Source organism: Oryzias latipes, chromosome 11, assembly GCF_002234675.1.
Source record: "Oryzias latipes chromosome 11, ASM223467v1".
NCBI lineage: Eukaryota > Metazoa > Chordata > Actinopteri > Beloniformes > Adrianichthyidae > Oryzias > Oryzias latipes.
In genome coordinates this window covers 17,947,892-17,965,978 of record NC_019869.2, presented here as the reverse complement: position 1 = coordinate 17,965,978, position 18,087 = coordinate 17,947,892, and the positions used below count along the sequence as shown (strand labels likewise).

The following is an 18,087-nucleotide window of genomic DNA, read 5'->3' as shown; positions in this document are numbered from 1 at the left end:
GGTCCTTCTGTCACTCCATGACTCAAAAATCAGAACAAGCAAACATCACTTTAGAGCCCCCCCCCCCCCCCCCCCGCCAATTCTGAACCTGTTCCTTACATGAACAAAAAGTGCAACAACAGCAAACCAGAGCGCCGAAGACTTCTCCCTCCTTTTCTGAAGGACACGCAGAAGACATCTGACCCCCCCCCCCCCCCCCCCCCCCCCCAGCTCCCCCCTCCCACGCAGACGTGGTCAGAGGCTGGACTTTCCTGAAGAACTTCACATGTTTTTGTTGAAGGAAAATGCTGAATCAGTTGAAAAGTAAAGCAAACTGAGCCTTTTTCAGTGTCAAACAATGAGACTCTAAAAACAGAGCCGGTCATATGCAACCCCCCACCCCCACCCCCCACCCCACCCCCACCCACCTCTTTACAGTATCTACACATGTGCAAACAAACAATACAAGAAATCTGAGGGTGTCATCTTCAGAAACACAGCTGGAAACAGAAAGTTTCTGCCTAAAAGAGCCAGAGGAGGGAATGTGATGAGACACAATTCCATCCTCATCCTCTGCACTAAGGGCTTACAAACGACCCAATCCAAGTCCCAACTTTGCTGCTTCAAGGCTCGACTTTCCCCTCCTCCCGGCGCTCCATCACGTCTGTGCGATCATGGAAAAGTCCCAACAAAAAGGGTTCTGGTAGCACGTGTGAGAACTGAAACCTATGTGGCTCAGGGCCAGGTGGTCAGTTATCCTTCATGGAGGTTTTCATAGCCTGAGGATCCACAATGGACAGAAGCTTGCACGCAAGAAAACTAACTAAATTCCCCGCCCTGTCAGGTCAATCACCCGCCATTTCTGTCAAAAATTCCCTTCATTCAGGCTCCCATGTTTTCAGCAGCAGCAGAGGACTGAACCTGTGCGGTCCGGCTCGGAAGACCTGGCAAAAGAAATGTGAATCTTCTATCTCAGAGGGAGACCACAGTGAAAACTGACCTTCCCCCATTGTCCCCAAGTTGAAAAAATAAAGCTGTGAGCGGCTGTGACCTTCAACAGAACACTGAAATTCTTTAATTCTGCTATCAGGTGGAGTCATGTTCCGGTTTCTCTAAACTCTCTGTGAACCAGAACCCTCTGAGGTGTTATAAGCAGCTCTGCCCTGTTTAAAAACTAGAGGTGACAGAGTTAGGAGCAGCAACCAATCCACGCCTCACAGAGGCACTGGCGAGCACAGAATGACTGCACTGGAGAGAAGGAAGGTGGGAGGAGCAAACCGGACGGGCGATCAAAAGAACCTTTGTCCGGTCAGAGCAGCTGCATGGTTTCCTGAGCGTTCAGGGCTCCTTCTAGGCCTCAGGTCTGCCTGAAGACCGGACACAGCCCACCGGGGGGGGGGGGGGGGGGTCAAGGGTGTGTCGCCGATGCAGACGGATGATCACAGGAGCACGTCTCATAAAAACGTATTGCATTTAGAAACGTTTAGCACCGAAGTCAAAATGCAGCTGCTTTTGGATCAGCTGGAAGGGGGTGGAGTCACTGGAGAGCCCCTCCCCCTTCCAGGCACAAGAAGTTCAAACCCCTTAAAACTGATGCCTGCACTAGTTATTCTGCAAAAATACACACAACTTTATGATCTAGAGGGGGAGAAGAAGCTCATGAGCTGGGAGGGCGGTCCCCGCCTCACATGTCCCAGTCCAGCTCCCTGCAGGCGATCCGGATCAGTCTGAGCTCCAGCTCCACGGCGTCGGGCCGCTCCTGCGGGTTGGCTGAAAGCATCTCCCGCAGAAGCTGCTTCATGCGGCTGTTCATGCTCTTCTTTCGGGCAGGAATAGGCAGCTCCATCTTGGGGTTCTCCAGGAGGGCCTCCCCCAAGGGGACGATCTCTGAGCCCTGCTGCACATAGCTGCCCAGCAGCTCCTTCTGAGTCTCCACATCTACAAAGGTGATCCGCTCTACCATGGCCCAGATGATCACTCCTAGGGCGAAGATGTCCGCCTTGGCCGTGTAGTGGCCCTCCCAGACCTCGGGGGCCATGTAGAAGTCCGTCCCACAGGCCGTGGACAGGAAGCATTTGTTGACGCTGGCCGGCTCTTCTGGGTTGAGCCCGGAGGCGGAGCAGACTTTGCTCAGCCCGAAGTCGGCCACTTTGAGGGTGGGCTCGGGCGACCCGGCGGGGGTGCAGGCCTGCGAGATGAGGATGTTGTCTGGTTTGAGGTCACGGTGGATGATCTGGTTGCGATGCAGGAAGGCTAAGGCGCTGCCCAGCTGCAGCATGAAGCTGGTGTTGGTTTTGCGGCTGGGCTTGCGGGACAGCAGGTAGGCGTTCATGTCACCCCCGTCACAGAAGTCCATGACAAACCAGAGGTAGGAGGCACAGCAGGGGTCAAAGGTGATCTCTCCCTTCAGAGACGTCTCCACCAGCTGCAGCACAAACAGAGGACGACACACGTTAAGAGTCGGATGCCGTTCTAGTTTCTATGGAAACACTGCACAGAGGTCACAGAGTCTGAATAAACACTGACCCTTATAAGTTCCAATCAGACCAGAGACTGGGAATGTTTCTGAACTGTGACAGAGGTTAGAAACAGAAATACCTATGGATTCCACTGCTTTCATTTGGATTTATCAACATTCCCCTTAAAAACCAGGTTAGACACGCTTTTTGGGTGAAACATTTATCACTAAATGATAAAACTTCACACTGAAAACCAAGATAAAAACCTCTTTTTGCCTGAAAAAGATTTTTAAGTAAAAATCTTTAACTGTCTCTCGGATTGTTTTCTGCATGAGATGCAAAGAGAAAGACATCCAATCACATGCTGGCTTCTGTCAACTCAGCTCAGTCAGGCAAACGCGCCGTGCCCAACGCTTAAACTGCACTGCAGGATCTATGGACCTTAAGTGATAAAAGAGGAAACACGGACTCCGGTTTTAAAGCACAGAGTGACGGAAAGACACTACTACTACTACGGTTCAGTCAATTGCTCTGAATAAATAAACAAAACTTTTTATGTTTAGCAGTAAAATGTTCTTTACATTTTATTAAATGTTTTACAAAGCATCAGAAATGTTTCAGAAGGGTTTTTGACGAGCAGGGATCTGTGACGGCCATTCTTCTGCCGCGCGTTAAAACATCGCTCACTGAAAAGCTGACCCAGACTTCGCAAAATGTCTGCCTTACCACTGCATCATTCATCAGCAGACGTCATGTGCAAAAGTGATGGGCTTTGGGCACGGGATGACTCCCATTGTGAAAATCATAAACAACATTTTCTCTGTGGATTTACTCAGTGGCTCAGTCTTAAAGCAATCAAGGCACCCTTCATTAATCAGCTTTGGTATGCAAAGCTTGCATCAGGCACATGAAACAAACCTGACTTTTCACATAAAAAGTCGACACAGTGATGAAACAGAGGGGGGGAAAATAGAAACAGGTAAAAGTTCTACTTCTGCTAGCTGCTACTCCTAAGAGTGCACTAGAGGATAACTCCACCCATTCAAATGCAACAACCAAAGGACATTTCACAGAGTAAAAGTACAGTATTTAGAAAAGATTTTGCCTGTGAGCTCAACATTTGACTCCACAAACAAACTGGTACATCTTCAAAAAAAAAAAAAAAACAGCCTCTTTTAGACCCCAAAATCTCCACAATGCCTAATAAACAAAAATTCACTTTGCATAACGACGTGGCTTCAGAGCAGGAGAAAGCTCCAGACGGACAAAGGGTTCAAAACTCAAAAGAGCGCCCGTCATTGTTCCTGGGAGAGCCCCGACGTGGCACAAGAACATTCTGGGAGAATGTCCAACACTGGCAAAGCAGGGTCTGAATGAACAAAAACAAAAGTCCTCTATCAGGCCTGGGAGTGCAGCAGGGAGGCCCGCCACTACCACCTGTGGAACATTCATGGACCTGCGGGCCAACAACAACTAGGATACCGCTACAAACCCCTACCCTTTTTCATCTGATCCTCTTTTTAAATCAGACAGATCCACAAACGATGCCATCTCCACTGTTATATCCAGGTGAGATCTACAGAAACTGAGTCCATGGGACTGTCTTGGATTCAGATTCTTGCTAGCCTTAAAAAAAACACCTATTCCTGAAAACACTCAGGGTTGTTGCACCCTCACCTCCAGGTAGAGTGGGGAGCTGGAGCCATGGCTCATCCTCTGGGCCAGCTGGTCCCGCTGCAGGATGCACTCCTCCAGGTGGATGACGTTTGGGTGCTGGCTCTGGATGCTGCTCAGGGCCCAGAACTCCCGCAAGGCCAGCTCCACATTTTCTGGAGAGTGGCAGCGGATCTTCTTCACCGCCACCCGGGCCCTGGTGCGCTTCACCACCGCCTCATAGACCACGCCGTAACTGCCACGCCCCACCTCCTGGATCAGCTCGTACTTCGGCTGGCTGCTTACCATCCTAGTCTTCGCTGTGGGAAGAAAAAAAACAACAACAACGTTAGTCTCGCATGGTTTGACTGGTCGATTCTGCAAGACTCGCCCGGTAGCTGATGTACTTTCCACATGAGATCAAGGGACTTGACATACGTCAAGAGCCAGATGTGCGACTGACATCAAACACCTGTCACTATGTGCCGACAGGCTTCGATCAAGCAGGGAGGAGCCTAAGAACAATGACCAGTGGAAAAACCCCATATAGGTGTGCTTGAAGCAAAGGAACATGGGAGACATATAGAGGGGAAACATCTGGCCATCAGCAGACATGCTGCAGGGAAACAGGTCACACCCACTGGGCGCGTCTTACAGTCGTGGAACCAGGAACCCACGCTAAGAACGGTGCAGCGCCTCACTTGTAAAGCAGCTGTGCAACCTCATCTTCTGGACTAAATCTTAAGTTTTCCGGAGCATCAGGTAGCACAGAGAAGCAGATATTCAGATGAGGAGGTGGAGGAAGACAGATTATGGAGGAAAAGTTTGTTTGTAGTCCTCCAATGAGTCAAAAGGATTTTCCAAAATCACTTGAATTTGAAGTCAAGCTCATTGGTCATAACTTATTCCAACAAAAGTGCTAAAACACAGAGTTCAAATGAGGATGTAAATGCTGAAGAAGGTGAAAAAAACCTGAATGGGAAGAACCAAACACAAAGGTTGTGAATTCTGGCAGCAACTCCTCCTTTTTGAAACCAAATGAGTTTAATGACCTTCATCCTCTGACCCTCAACTAGAACAAGCTTTTTAGCAAATAACAGAGAAAAGATCTGTACAATTCCGTCAAAGAGAGCAGTTTTTTTCATAGTTTGGTTATGGTTTGATCAGCATTTAACTGATGAAAAGAAACCAAGCTAAAGAGTAAAAGCACAGAAGTAAAGAGGATCTGGTATTCCTTTCGAGTCTTCAGTCTCAGGCGAGTTTAATTAATTGGATTTTTTAACAAATTAACCTGTAATCTTGCAAGGAGTGTTAGAAAATAAATGTTTCCTGCCCCAGAAAATATCCGCAAAAGCTTAACCATTTCTGCTAAAACAATATGCATTCCTGTCAATCTGCAGATGAAGCCCTTTAGGAGAATTTGAGAGCCCCCCACGAAACCTGATGATCTCCATGATGGAGCAGCAGGGCTGCACTGAAGCTCTGTGGACAGCAGACCCAGCCAAACATCATCCAACTTTGCAATTTAGGATGGAACTTTGTTATCTACTGGAAATGTCCTGAGGCGAAAATTCATTCTTAGAACCAGAGGAACCTGTCTGCTTGCAACTAGAGCCTCTATTTTTAGCATTATTCCCAGTTAGGATGCTAACATGTGCAGCACAGCTGACATAAAGGCCTCCAGAACATTCTTTCTGAAGCATGTCAACAAAATGGAAAATCCAATCATTGTACATTTTCTGGTTTACAAAGCACCATTAAAATGCTGATGTCATAAGACACAGCAAATTCAAATGCTTTGCTTTGGGGTATAAAACGTATTGAAAGAGAAAGTTAATTTACTAAAGTTGATCTTTTTTTATACAGAAACTGCAATAATTGGCATAAACAGCTGACAACAAATCAGTTATCATATCTGATCAGTTAAAAAATAATTATCTTTAACATTTACAATCAAACAAATTAAATTTGCTTCAACCTGGACGCTCATAATATTTCCCATCAGCCCTCAGTACCTGTTAAGGCATCAGCATTAGCTCTCAGTAACACCTGGCAGTTCTTGAACGTGCTTTCAGCATACGGTGGACAAGCAGAGAGCGGCGTCTTCATGTTTTTCTTTTGCTACCGTTTAAAAGCATGTGTCAGCCACCTACAGTTGGAAAAAGCTTTGTGCAAAATGTCAAAGCGGGGCAAACCATGATCCAGGCCGTTTCTTTCACAGTTCTACTCCGATTTATGAAAGACTTGGTGTCATATGATTCCAGCTGGGTGACAACCCGCAATTATTAATTTTTTCCCCCGTAATCAATTTTCAAATGGTTGGCACTTCCGTGAATAGAAAAGGACGCACGCCATCCACCTGTCACTACAAAATCCACGTCCCTGATTTGTCCAATTTCAACCTGGTTAAACTTTTAAAGCACGTTTAAAGGCCGTTGCATTTTTTTAACGTAGAGCCCGAAAACTGACATAAAAACTTGAGTAGCGACGCAAGAGTTTTGAACGTGGAAGTCGGAAACAGCCCTATGCGTGCAATAACATTGACTGTTCCTATAGCGGTTGCTAGAATGCACGTTGCCGAGGCCAGTGTGAATGCATCATTAAAACAAGGCAGATGAGAGAAGCTGCTGCAGCACTGCAGAAACTAAGCAGAGTTTGCTCCAGTTCTAAAATATAAAGAGTTCAAAGTGAAACAAACACCATGAAGATAGCAACGCCATAAACACAAGCAGCCGTGCCTGAAAGTCCAGCTGAATCCAGACTGAGCAAGTCAGGATCCCAGCAGGTGAGGATCCCCTCCTGGTAAAACCCCCAAACTTCTGTGGGAGAAAGTCAGAGCTAGATCACAGCGTTCTTAGTTTCTAAACATGTTTCCTGAAATCAGGAAGAGTAAAACCCTGAATGTTTGGATTGTGGACATGGAAGCATGTGAGGCCCTGAACACAGGTCAAAACACTACGTCAAACATCAACAATGAAATGCATCCAAATACTGAGTGTGATGGTTTCCACATATCCGGAAAAATCCATACTGCTTTGTTTTCCAAGTAGCATTTTATCTGTTAAAATACTGATGGGTGGATTTAGTTGACTTCATTCAAATAAGCCACTTTTCAGAAGAATAAACTTGTAAAACTTTTACTGATAAGTCTGTTATCGTATTTCCAAGAAACATTGATTTATCAGGGTCCACTGAAGAAAACAACAGAGGCTGTTCCTACTGGATTTATGGTACCAAATATTCAATCAAGCATATGTATTTTTCACTTTTGCATTCAATAACATTGCTTGATTGCTTGCTTCAGTGATGAAAGTCAGGCAAGGAAAAAATCCCTGAACCTTTCTTTGAGCGATATGGCGGGCACAGAGCGAAATTTTGGAAAAATACGTGGTCTTAGATGCATTCTGGTGCATTCTGGCAACTAGTTATTCACTTCTTTATCAAGAAACTAAGACTAATTGGAGCATCATGATTTGTCATTCAAACCCCTAGTTTGACTCTCCATTAAGGACTTGCTGGTCCTAAAAAAGAATTTGGAAAATTGCTCAAAGTAACACAATCCTACAATCTACGCTTTTCCTTAAAGCTGCAAAACATACAATTGCTAAAATATAGTAACATCAAAGCCCCAAATGGCAAAAAGAACACCAGTAACTATGATATTCTATGAAAATACCTCAGTTATTTATACATTATTTCTGCTTTAGAAATGACTGATGTACAACATCCACTTGCACTGTTTTCTCAAACTATAATTACATCAAAATATGGGATCTGCTTTAAACTATAATACTATAACATAATACATCAATTCTTTAACACCAATACTAAGTAATCTGGGAAATATCAAAACAAACATACAAACTAAATTAAACATTGTAAACATTATTTTTTAAGGGAGTGCGGGTCCAAACCATCAAATACTTATAATTAATGTCAACTATACTGAACTAAATCATGGGAATTAGGAAATACAAATAAATTAGATAAAGAAATGTATTCAAAATAAAAACTGAAACTCAAAACTAAAATTGAAATTATTTCAAAATGTGGTTTTGAGATTATTTTACACAAAAAAGTATTTGACCTACACTACCTTAAAAATCTTTTTTTTCCAGCCAAGACCACTTCAATTTGTTTTTTATCGTCTTCTCACAACTGAGGTCGTGACCACGCTCAATAATGACGATGCCTGCCATTATTTTAACACAAATTTGATCGCAAACTCTTCAGATGTGTTTGTGAAAGTTTAGCGTGGGTCCGCCAGTTTTGGTCTCTAGGGAAGCGAGTCACCCTGACCACGTGGTGCAGACAGAGCCAATCAGACCCGTCGACGCATCCGAAAGCAACTAAAACGTCCCGTCATTGGTCAATTAGGCCGGGAAGACGAGAGATGGCCACAACCATAGAGGAAGCGATCTGCGGAGAAATATAGAAAATAAAGCTAAAATTAGCTGATTTCAGACCATTTTTTAATCCGGAAAGCGATTTGTCCGTAGAGATCAGGTCTTTATTTCCCGGAAAGTACGTTCGGTTTGCTCAAAAACCCGGATTTCCGGGAATTCCCGGAAGACTTTCATCACTGTTGCTTATGAGGAAGAAGTTCCACAAATATACCTGAAACAAAGCTGAAATTACTGACATTGTGGATGTGAACAATTAAACCCCAGGTTCACAGCCCAGACAACAGATACCAGATACTGTTTATCAATAGTCATGATCCATTTGATTGGTTTAAATAGTTATCAATCAACTGCTTTAAACCCACCTCTGCTGGGGCTGCACCAGCTTCACCAGACAGCTGGTGGAGAACATCTCTGCCCAAAGTGCCTTTACTGGTCAACCTGTTACCTGAAGACATCCAGCAGGTGTGTTCTGGTACCGGACACCACGAAAGTAAACAACAGGACCTCAAATGAAAACAATCCGCAACGGCACCCGCAGAACCGAACACTGTAAACAGAAGGACAGAGTAGTCCTGAGGCCGGAACACACCGCTGTTTCCCGGCAGACAGACGCACAGACCAGCGGCCTGATGCGCTGATCCCGCCCCGCCTGGGATCGGTGGAGGCTGCGGGGATTGAAGGGAGCTAACACAGGCAGCGGCTAACAAAGAATGGCTGCGGAAAGACCCCAGCTTCAGCGCGGAACCGCGTATTCACCGGGTGGATATCCGCCAAAACAGTAGAAACACGCAGGTTTCTGAACGTAAAAACGCCCGAGCCGTGACAGCTATTGTCAATTATGTCCGGCAGGTTTATCTAACAGGAAACAAGCATGAGCCCCACAGGCACACACCTGTCAGCCCACAGGTACCCCGCCCCGTGGCCTCACACACCCCTGCAGGTATCCCCGAGGCAGCCTTACCTGTTCGCCGCTTTTCCGGGGTTCATTTGTTTTCCTCTTCGCACTCCTCGGCAGCCATTACCGCTGCGCATGAGCTGCTGACAAACCTGGGCGCGTGCAGCGCCGCGCGGCGGGGGACCTGTAACATCCGGGGACCTTTCAAAGTAAAAGCATTGTTGGGGTTTGTGACTAAATCAGACGGTGTATGGGTTTTGTTATCTAAAACTGTCGTTCTGATTATCAAAATAGATAAATAAAATAAAAAGAAAGAAAGAAAAAGAAAGAGGTGAAGACAATTTATTTTCTCAATATTTTTGGAATGTTTCTTTCAGAAAACACAGCTCAGGGAAAAATCAGAATTTTTCTCTTTAGTTTTCAAAATTATTTCTTTTCTCAGTCAGGAAACACCAGTAAAGATTCCTCATCCCAATGCAAAAGTTATATTTTATATTAAGAATCAATTTCTATCTTGCTTTTTTGCTTGTTTGTTTTTTAATTCTCATATTAAAAAAACATTACCAAATCTCTCTGGTGAAGAATTATTCCGGCTGGAAATTTAGATTCTAAAAATAGTCTTTTACATTAATAATAAAATAAAGAAAGGAGTAGACTTTTATAGAATCTGTATCAAGAAAAATTAACTTTTTGAGGTTTGAAGTGTATTGTAATGTTCATTCCTAACAAAAAACATTCCCTATGCTGTATTTTTGATCTATTTAAGATTTTCTGAGCGTTCCAGCTCTTCCCAACCCATGAAAACGAGCTTGTTCTCACATTTTGAGGTAGTTATGAGGAACAGCCCCTTCCAGGAAGAATCTACACTGCCAGCACCATCCCCAGGCTAAAACACACTTACTCAATTCAATTCAATTCAATTCAATTTTATTTGTATAGCCCCAAATCAAAACAGTCGTCTCGATGGGCTTTGTGCAGATAAATGTAAGGTAAACATGAAATCAAAAGGATCATGAACACACACAATTCAATAGAAAGATTCTAAACTGAACTAACTAAACTAAAACTGGACATCCCTGCCCTTAGACCCTCCTACGCGGTAAGGAAAATCTCCTAAAAAAAAAACGGATTCCCGAAAAACGAAAAAACCTCAGGGGTGCCCGCATGAAGGAGGGATCCTCCCCAGGGCGGACAATGCCAGAACTCATAGAGAAGAATTAACTTATCTAACTCTACACCTACACATTTAAAGTCCAAGAGATGAGCTTCATCCAGACGGAGTCAGGGGACGGCTGGGGGCGTGAGACGAGCTGGACACAGCCAAGTGCAGGAGCAGTAGTAGCTGCGAGCCAGAGACGAAGTACTTGGTCAGGTACAGGATTACGGACGAGCCAACTGGAATCTGGAAGCACTCCCACGCCGCCGGAGGGGAGAGGGAAAGAGGGAAAGTACTCCGCGGAACTAGCGTTGATCAGCAAAAATGCTTTTTTCTACATACACAATGTGTACATCCAGCTTTGCAAAAATTCGGATTGCTGTTTGTTTTCGTGGGCGAAACAGACACGCTGCCATTGCCGGCTCAAGGTTGACACCATGAAGTGGGCGGCACCCAGATGGAGCAAAAACCGATGCCTCAGAGATCGAGTCGTCTTACTTCTAGGCAGGAATATGTACTGCTAAAATAACTAATATTTCATAAAAAAATTATTCTTTAGTGTGCCAAAGGTAAAATATATGGATATAGTTTACTTTGAAAGGCTTAAGAATTGCATGATATATAGGCCTTTTAATGAATATCAAAACTAATGTCACCAGATTTTACAATAAGATTTTTAAACAATTATCATCCTTGAATTTCTTACCACAAAGTACATTAAGACGCACATTTGCCATCAGTCAGAAATGACGGTCGTGATGAACACTAAATATGACCCAACACCTCAAAACCTGAATCTGACCGAGATCTTTTAATTGTGGTTGACAGTATGATGACTCAGTAATTGTATAGCATCTGGGATATTAATAAAATGACAAGAAAGAAACAAGGTCAACACTACAAGTATCAGTGAAATCTGGAATCCAGTGACAAAAAAACAATCATTTGAAACATGATTAAATTTTAGATTCATAGATGACAAAATCTATGACACGAGGGGGGGTCACCCAAAACATGTTTTTAAAAAATAGAATTCCCAAATAACTTCATCAATGTCCATTTCGGACTCTATTTCAGCACCTATTTCTCATAAATGTAAATATATCATTTAAACTTGCAGATGAATGCAGTGGTTTTGTAGGGGAAACATTTGAACTTTTGACTGATCAGCTTCAGTCTTATTGTGATCTGCGATCATTTAAAGTTTATTGCTCATCCTCCTCAGTTTCAAGATCATAATTCTTCATTTTTTTCTCTGTTACAACCACGGCCTGTTGTAGTATACAGAGAACTTACTTGTTGGGCTAGCTGGTTCTGCCTACAAAGATGTAATAAAAGAAGTGTCTATTCATCCTTGGTGTTAGGTAAGTGTACATTAATACATTCTCATTTATTAGTTTACATGCAATGCAGTCACACTTTAAAGACCCACTATAATAAAAAACAGGTTTTGGGTGTTTTTAACATGTTGTAGCATTTTGCTCATGATAGAGGACATATATAAAATAATTTAAAACTAAGGATGTGTTTCTGATTTTTCTTCTTTGTACAAATCATGGTGTGTCAGGAGCATATGATAACTTTAAGTTTGAAAAAGCCCTAAGTTGAGATGTAGTAACAAAAATTGGAAGGTCAAACTCTCCCTACTCCACTCCATTCTGATGCATCCACTTGCAGACAGATAGAAAATCCTCATTGCAGGCTCAAAACTGTTCGGCAGAATGGTTTTGATATTGCTAGTCATTTTTTGCTAATGTTAGCTTGAGGTTGTGAGGAGTTTAACCAAAGGACCGATGGGATATCACTAGAGGCTTACTTCTGTGGCTAATTTCTGAGGAACTTCTTCTGCTCTGCAGAAACTATGTCCTGGAAAACTACATAGGTTAATTTTTTTTTACTATTTTGCCTAACAATTGCATAATCCTAATCAAAAGTAATATGCTGGCTCCACCCCTGACTTTAAGGGTCTATGTTTCTTAAACTTTGAGAAGAGACCTAGTCCCTAGACTCTTGCAAACTGAAAGGTGTTTGTGTGACTCCCCTGGTGCATCAATCCCTAATAAACTTCTGTGTTTTTACTCCTAACAAAGTATTCTAAGTGATCTTTGATAACCACATTTCCTCAACAGTTTCAGTCTGGTAAATATTTTTCCTTCAGAATAACAAAGTTAAATCGCACAGTTTGTGATGTCACTCCAGGTCTCCACTAGGAGGCGGAACACTCACAGCTCTCTTTGTTTTAAAGGCCCAAAGTGATGGCATAAAGGAAATGTGATTCTGAACATGAAGAACCAAAAATTAGGAATGAAACTAAGTATTTTTTAAACAGATTAACTGTTTGTTTGATCAAAAAACTTTTTTTCCTTAGAAAAGAATACATGAGGCTCACAGATTAAAAAAGCAAACTATATCTGATTTTAAAATCATAGAAATAACATCAGTTCGAACCTTTTTATATGTACTCAAAAATTGAAAACAAAAGAACAAAAGCACAGAAGAGCTGGATATCACTCTAACGTCGTGCAAGTTCTTAAACACAATGTCATTTCGTTCCATGCTATTTGAGTTCTCTATTCATTTTAAGTTGGTTTTTTTTTCGAATCAACTTCACCATCAGTCACCTACTGGGGTCCAGTTCAGCGTCAACATTAATCATACCCTTCTGGGGTGAAAGTCAGCTCATCAGTTCTTGTCCAAAAATAATTTTAGTTGTAACAACGTTGAAAAAACAAAGTTGTACTGAAATTTTTAGGGCCGTCCTGGAGGAATGTGTCACAAAAAGTCCTGTGGTTCTTTGTGATTTATGATAACATTTTGTTATTTATTATTATTATTGTTATTATTAAATTGTTATTCAATTGTATAACAATTTAGGAGCCGGTGTATAGTAGCCCTATTTAGAAACATGTCCTGTGGGTGTCGCTGTTTTCATATTTTGTTGTCAATTATAAATTGATTGATTACCTGACCTTAGACAGGTGTCCATCAGTTAGATGGAGAAATTGTTTTTGACTGCTGAAGCGGGAAATGAAGCAAAAGGGAAGTCAAATCCATTCAGTCTTCTTCTTTCTCTTTCGGCTTTTCCCATCAGGGGTCGCCACAGCGAATCATCCTTTTCCACCTCACTCTATCATGGACATCTTCTACCCTAACATTAGCCAACTTCATGTCCTCTGTTAAGACATCCATGTATCTCCTCTTTGGCCGTCCTCTTGCCCTCCTACCAGGCAGCTCCATCTCCAACATCCTTCTACCAATATATCCACTATCCCTCCTCTGAACATGTCCAAACCATCTCAGTCTGGCTTCTCTGACTTTGTCGCTAACACAGGCAACATGAGCCGTCCCTCTGATGTACTCGTTCCTTATCCTGTCTAACCTGGTCACTCCTAAGGAGAACTTCAACATCTTCATCTCCGCTACCTCCATATCAGCCTCTTGTCTGTCTCACTGCTACCGTCTCTAACCCATAGAGCAGAGCTGGTCTCACCACTGTCTTGTACACCTTTCCTTTGAGTCTTGCTGACACTCTTCTGTCACACAACACTCCTGACACTTTCCTCCACCCGCTCCAACCTGCCTGCACTCGCCTCTTCACCTCTTTTCCACACTCCCCATCACACTGAACTGTTGACCCCAAGTACTTAAACTCCTGCACCTTCTTCACCTCAGCCCCCTGTAGCCTAATGCTTCTACCTTGATCCCTCTCGTTCAGACACATGTATTCTGTCTTACTACGACTGACCTTCATGCCTCTTCTTTCCAGAGCAAACCTCCACCTCTCTAGCTGTTCCTCCACCTGCTCTCTACTCTCACTGCAAATTACAATGTCATCCGCAAACATCATTGTCCAGGGAGATTCCTGTCTTACCTCGTCTGTCAGCCTGTCCATCAGCATAGCAAACAAAAAAGGACTCAAAGCTGATCCTTGGTGTAGTCCCACCTCCACCTTGAACTCCTCTGTCTGACCTACAGCACATCTCACCACCGTCATACTTCTCTCATACATGTCCTGAACTACTCTGACATACTTCTCTGCCACTCCAGACGACCTCATACAGTACCACAGCTCCTCCCTCGGCACCCTGTCATACGCCTTCTCTAAATCTACGAACACACAATGCAGCTCCTTCTGACCATCTCTGTACTTTTCCATCAACATTCTCAAAGCAAAAATGGCATCAGTGGTGCTCTTACAGGGCATGAAACCATACTGCTGCTCACAGATCTCCACCTTCTTCCTAAGCCTGGCTTCCACTACTCTTTCCCACAGCTTCATTGTGTGGCTCATTAACTTTATTCCTCTATAGTTGCTGCAGTTCTGCGTGTCACCCTTGTTCTTAAAGATCGGAACCAGAACGCTTCTCCTCCATTCCTCAGGCATCTTCTCACTCTCTAAAATCCTATTGAACAACCTCGTTAGAAATTCCACTGCTGTCTCTCCTAAGCACTTCCATACCTCCACAGGTAGGTCATCAGGACCAACGGCCTTTCCGCTCTTCATCCTTTTCAGAGCCTTCCTAACCTCATCCTTTCCAATCTCTGCTACTTCCTGCTCCACAACAACCACATCTTCCTCCCTTCTTTCCCTGTCATTTTCCTCGTTCATCAGCTCCTCAAAATACTCCTTCCATCTTTTCTGTACACTCTCCTGGGTTGTTAGCACCTTTCCATCTCTGTCCTTAATCACCCTTATCTGTTGCACGTCCTTCCCATCTCTGTCTCTCTGTCTGGCTAGCCTGTACAAGTCCTTCTCTCCTTCCTTTGTGTCTAACCTGTCATATAGCTCATCGTAAGCCTTCTGTTTGGCCTTTGCCACCTCTCTCTTCACTCTACGCTGCGCTTCCTTGTACTCCTGTCTACCTTCCTCAGTCCTTTCTACATCCCACTTCTTTTTAGCCAACCTCTTCCTCTGGACGCATTCGTGTACTTCTTCATTCCACCACCAAGTCTCTTTACCATCTTTCCTCTTTCCAGATGACACACCTAGCACCTTCCTACCTGTTTCCCTGATAATCTCTGCTGTAGTTTCCCAGTCATCTGGAAGCTCATCCTGACCACCCAGGACCTGTCTCAACTTCTGCCTAAATTCCTCACAAGTTTCTTTATTCTGTAGCTTCCACCACTTGGTCTTCTTTTCTGTTTTCCCTCTCTTCTTCTTCCTGACCTCCAGAGTCATCTTACACACCACCATGCGGTGCTGTCTGGCTACACTCTCTCCTACCACCACTTTGCAGTCATTAACCTCTCTCAAATGACCTCTTCTACATAGGATGTAGTCCACCTGAGTACTCCTACCTCCACTTCTGTATGTCACTCTATGTTCCTCTCTCTTCTGGAAGTAAGTGTTGACTACAGCCATTTCCATCCTCTTCGCAAAGTCCACCGCCATCTGTCCCTCCAGATTCCTTTCCTTCACACCAAACCTGCCCATCACCTCCTCATCACCTCTATTGCCCTCACCAACATGCCCATTAAAGTCTGCTCCAATAACAACTCTCTCTCCTCTGGGAAAACTCTCTATGACCTCATCCAACTCACTCCAGAATCTCTCCTTCACTTCTAACTCACAGCCAACCTGTGGCGCATACCCACTGACTACATTCACCATCACCCCTTCAATTTCTAACTTTAGGCTCATCATCCTGTCTGAGACTCTTTTCACTTCTAGAACACTGTTTACAAACTCCCCCTTCAGAATCACACCTACCCCGTTTCTCTTCCTATCAACACCATGATAGAACAGTTTGTATCCTCCTCCAATACTACGTGCCTTGCTGCCCTTCCACCTTGTCTCCTGCACACACAGTACATCTACCTTCCTTCTCTCCATCATGTCTGCCAGCTCTCTGCCTTTCCCTGTCATTGTGCCAACGTTAAAAGTCCCTATTCTCAAACCTATGTTCCTGCCTTTTCCCTTCTCTCTCTGGCCACGGGCCCTTCTGCCTCCCCTCTTTCTTCGACCAACAGTAGTCAAATTTCCACCGACACCCTGTAGGTTAACAGCATCGGTGGCGGTCGTTGTTAACCCGGGCCTCGACCGATCCGGTATGTCTAAAGTCAAATCCATTCAGTAATGTAAATAAAAAAAGAAACAAATTAATTGCAAAGTTGCTCAGAGTGAAAGACTTATTTTCTTCGTCATACAGGGAAACGACAGCCCACTTGGCGCGTCAGTCAAATCTGGCGTCGCATATCTCAGTGGCTCAAAGGAGCTAGAACTTTGCTAAATGGTTTCTAGGCCTTTAGGTCCTATATGATTATTATTCATATAGTTTGTTCTTCAAAATCTGTTTCAGTTTTCTGTGTTCATTTTTTTTCTTGCAGTTTTGTTTTACAGACCAGCTCCCAAATTTACTATCCACTCGAGTGACTGAGGCCGGATGGTGGCTCCTACAGATCACGGTAATGTATTGATCAACAGGGTCAGAGGTAGTTACTCCAAAATCAAAACCTTTTACCCCTCCATTTACTTGACCTGCACAGCCTGTCTCATTGTGGCTTTTGCAGCAATGACCTCTGACCCCTCCTTTCCTACATCAGGCCTCTTCTTCCAGCAGAAAAATGTTAAGACCATTAGAAGTCTGGTAAAACTGTTACGGTTTCTGTTTCTTTGCCCTTGTGGTTTGTTTCCTTTTTGTTCTGTGATGTTTTCAGTTCACTTCCTGTTTTAGTTTGTAGGGTTTCCTGTTTTTTTTTGTTGTGAGTTTTACTTTGGTTCCCCATCCTGCCTGATTGTGTTCACCTGTGTCTCGTTTGTCTGTATGTATTTAAGTCTTGTCATTCCCTTCGTCCTGTGCTGGTCCATAGTTTGTAATTGTATTGTTCCCCAGTTTCAAGTGTAATGTATTTCAAGTATTCTAGCCTGCTGAAGCATTGGTTTTGGTTTTCTTGTAGTTTTTGTTATTAAACCCCCATTCCCTGCATCCTCCTGCCTCCTCTCCTCTCTGCGCCTGGGTACTTCCCTTCTCCCCCGTAACATTATGGACCAGCCATACCAGTACCCAGCAGAGGGGACCTGTCTCTGGTGGACCCCTGGGTCTTCCCAGGTCTACAAGGACTTTAAGGGGAGTCGCCTGGCCGTAAGAGGGGGTCGTCGTCGTCACCGCCGCCCCCATTCTGAGTCCTCCCCTGTTTCCTGGATGGAGCAGGACGTTTTCCGGCATAGGTCCTTCCTGGACCCCCTGGACCAGGACCTATGGCTCTGGGATGACTTGTTTCTGGAGGAGGGGGCCGCGACCCAGTGGACCTCGGAGTGTTTTCAGCTCCCCGCCTCCTACTTCAACGGGAGTCGACTGGCTGTAAGAGGGGGGCCGCCGTCGTCGCCGCCGCCCTTCTCGGCGTCCCGTCGTGGTTCCGGAGGTGGACCTGGAAGCTCCCCAACCCGGTCCTGTGTCCAGGAGGGCGCCTGATGCACCCCAACCCGTTCCGGCTCCAAGGACGGTGCCTGACCCACCACGACCCGTTCCGGCTCCGAGGGCGGTGCCGGAACCACCGCGACCCGTCTTGGTTCCGGAGGTGGAACTGGAGGCGTCCCAA

General features: G+C 44.4%; 1 protein-coding gene across 3 annotated transcripts; it reads right to left on the bottom strand.

The window, feature by feature from the left end:
• Nucleotides 1-1,026: 1,026 nt before the first annotated feature.
• On the bottom strand, nucleotides 1,027-9,591 carry pdik1l (PDLIM1 interacting kinase 1 like). 3 transcript variants are annotated; one of them, XM_023959991.1, is made up of 3 exons: nucleotides 9,459-9,591; nucleotides 4,116-4,411; nucleotides 1,027-2,404 (listed from the first exon to the last, which is right to left on the bottom strand). In XM_023959991.1, the coding sequence occupies exons 2-3, from the start codon at nucleotides 4,398-4,400 to the stop codon at nucleotides 1,664-1,666; spliced, it is 1,026 nt and encodes a 341-aa protein (XP_023815759.1). In that variant the 5' UTR covers nucleotides 4,401-4,411; nucleotides 9,459-9,591; the 3' UTR covers nucleotides 1,027-1,663. The 3 variants fall into 3 exon arrangements, with proteins under 3 accessions (XP_023815759.1, XP_023815760.1, XP_023815761.1); XM_023959992.1 differs by lacking the exon at nucleotides 9,459-9,591 and adding an exon at nucleotides 8,860-9,205; XM_023959993.1 differs by lacking the exon at nucleotides 9,459-9,591 and adding an exon at nucleotides 4,499-5,871.
• Between the last annotated feature and the right edge of the window lie 8,496 nt (nucleotides 9,592-18,087).

Excerpts from the sequence above, each read along its gene's own strand:
- pdik1l (XM_023959991.1), bottom strand. The coding sequence starts at position 4,400 with ATGGTAAGCAGCCAGCCGAAGTACGAGCTGATCCAGGAGGTGGGGCGT. Across the intron at positions 2,405-4,115 it reads GCTCCCCACTCTACCTGGAG|CTGGTGGAGACGTCTCTGAA; the intron begins GTGAGGGTGCAA and ends TTTGTGCTGCAG.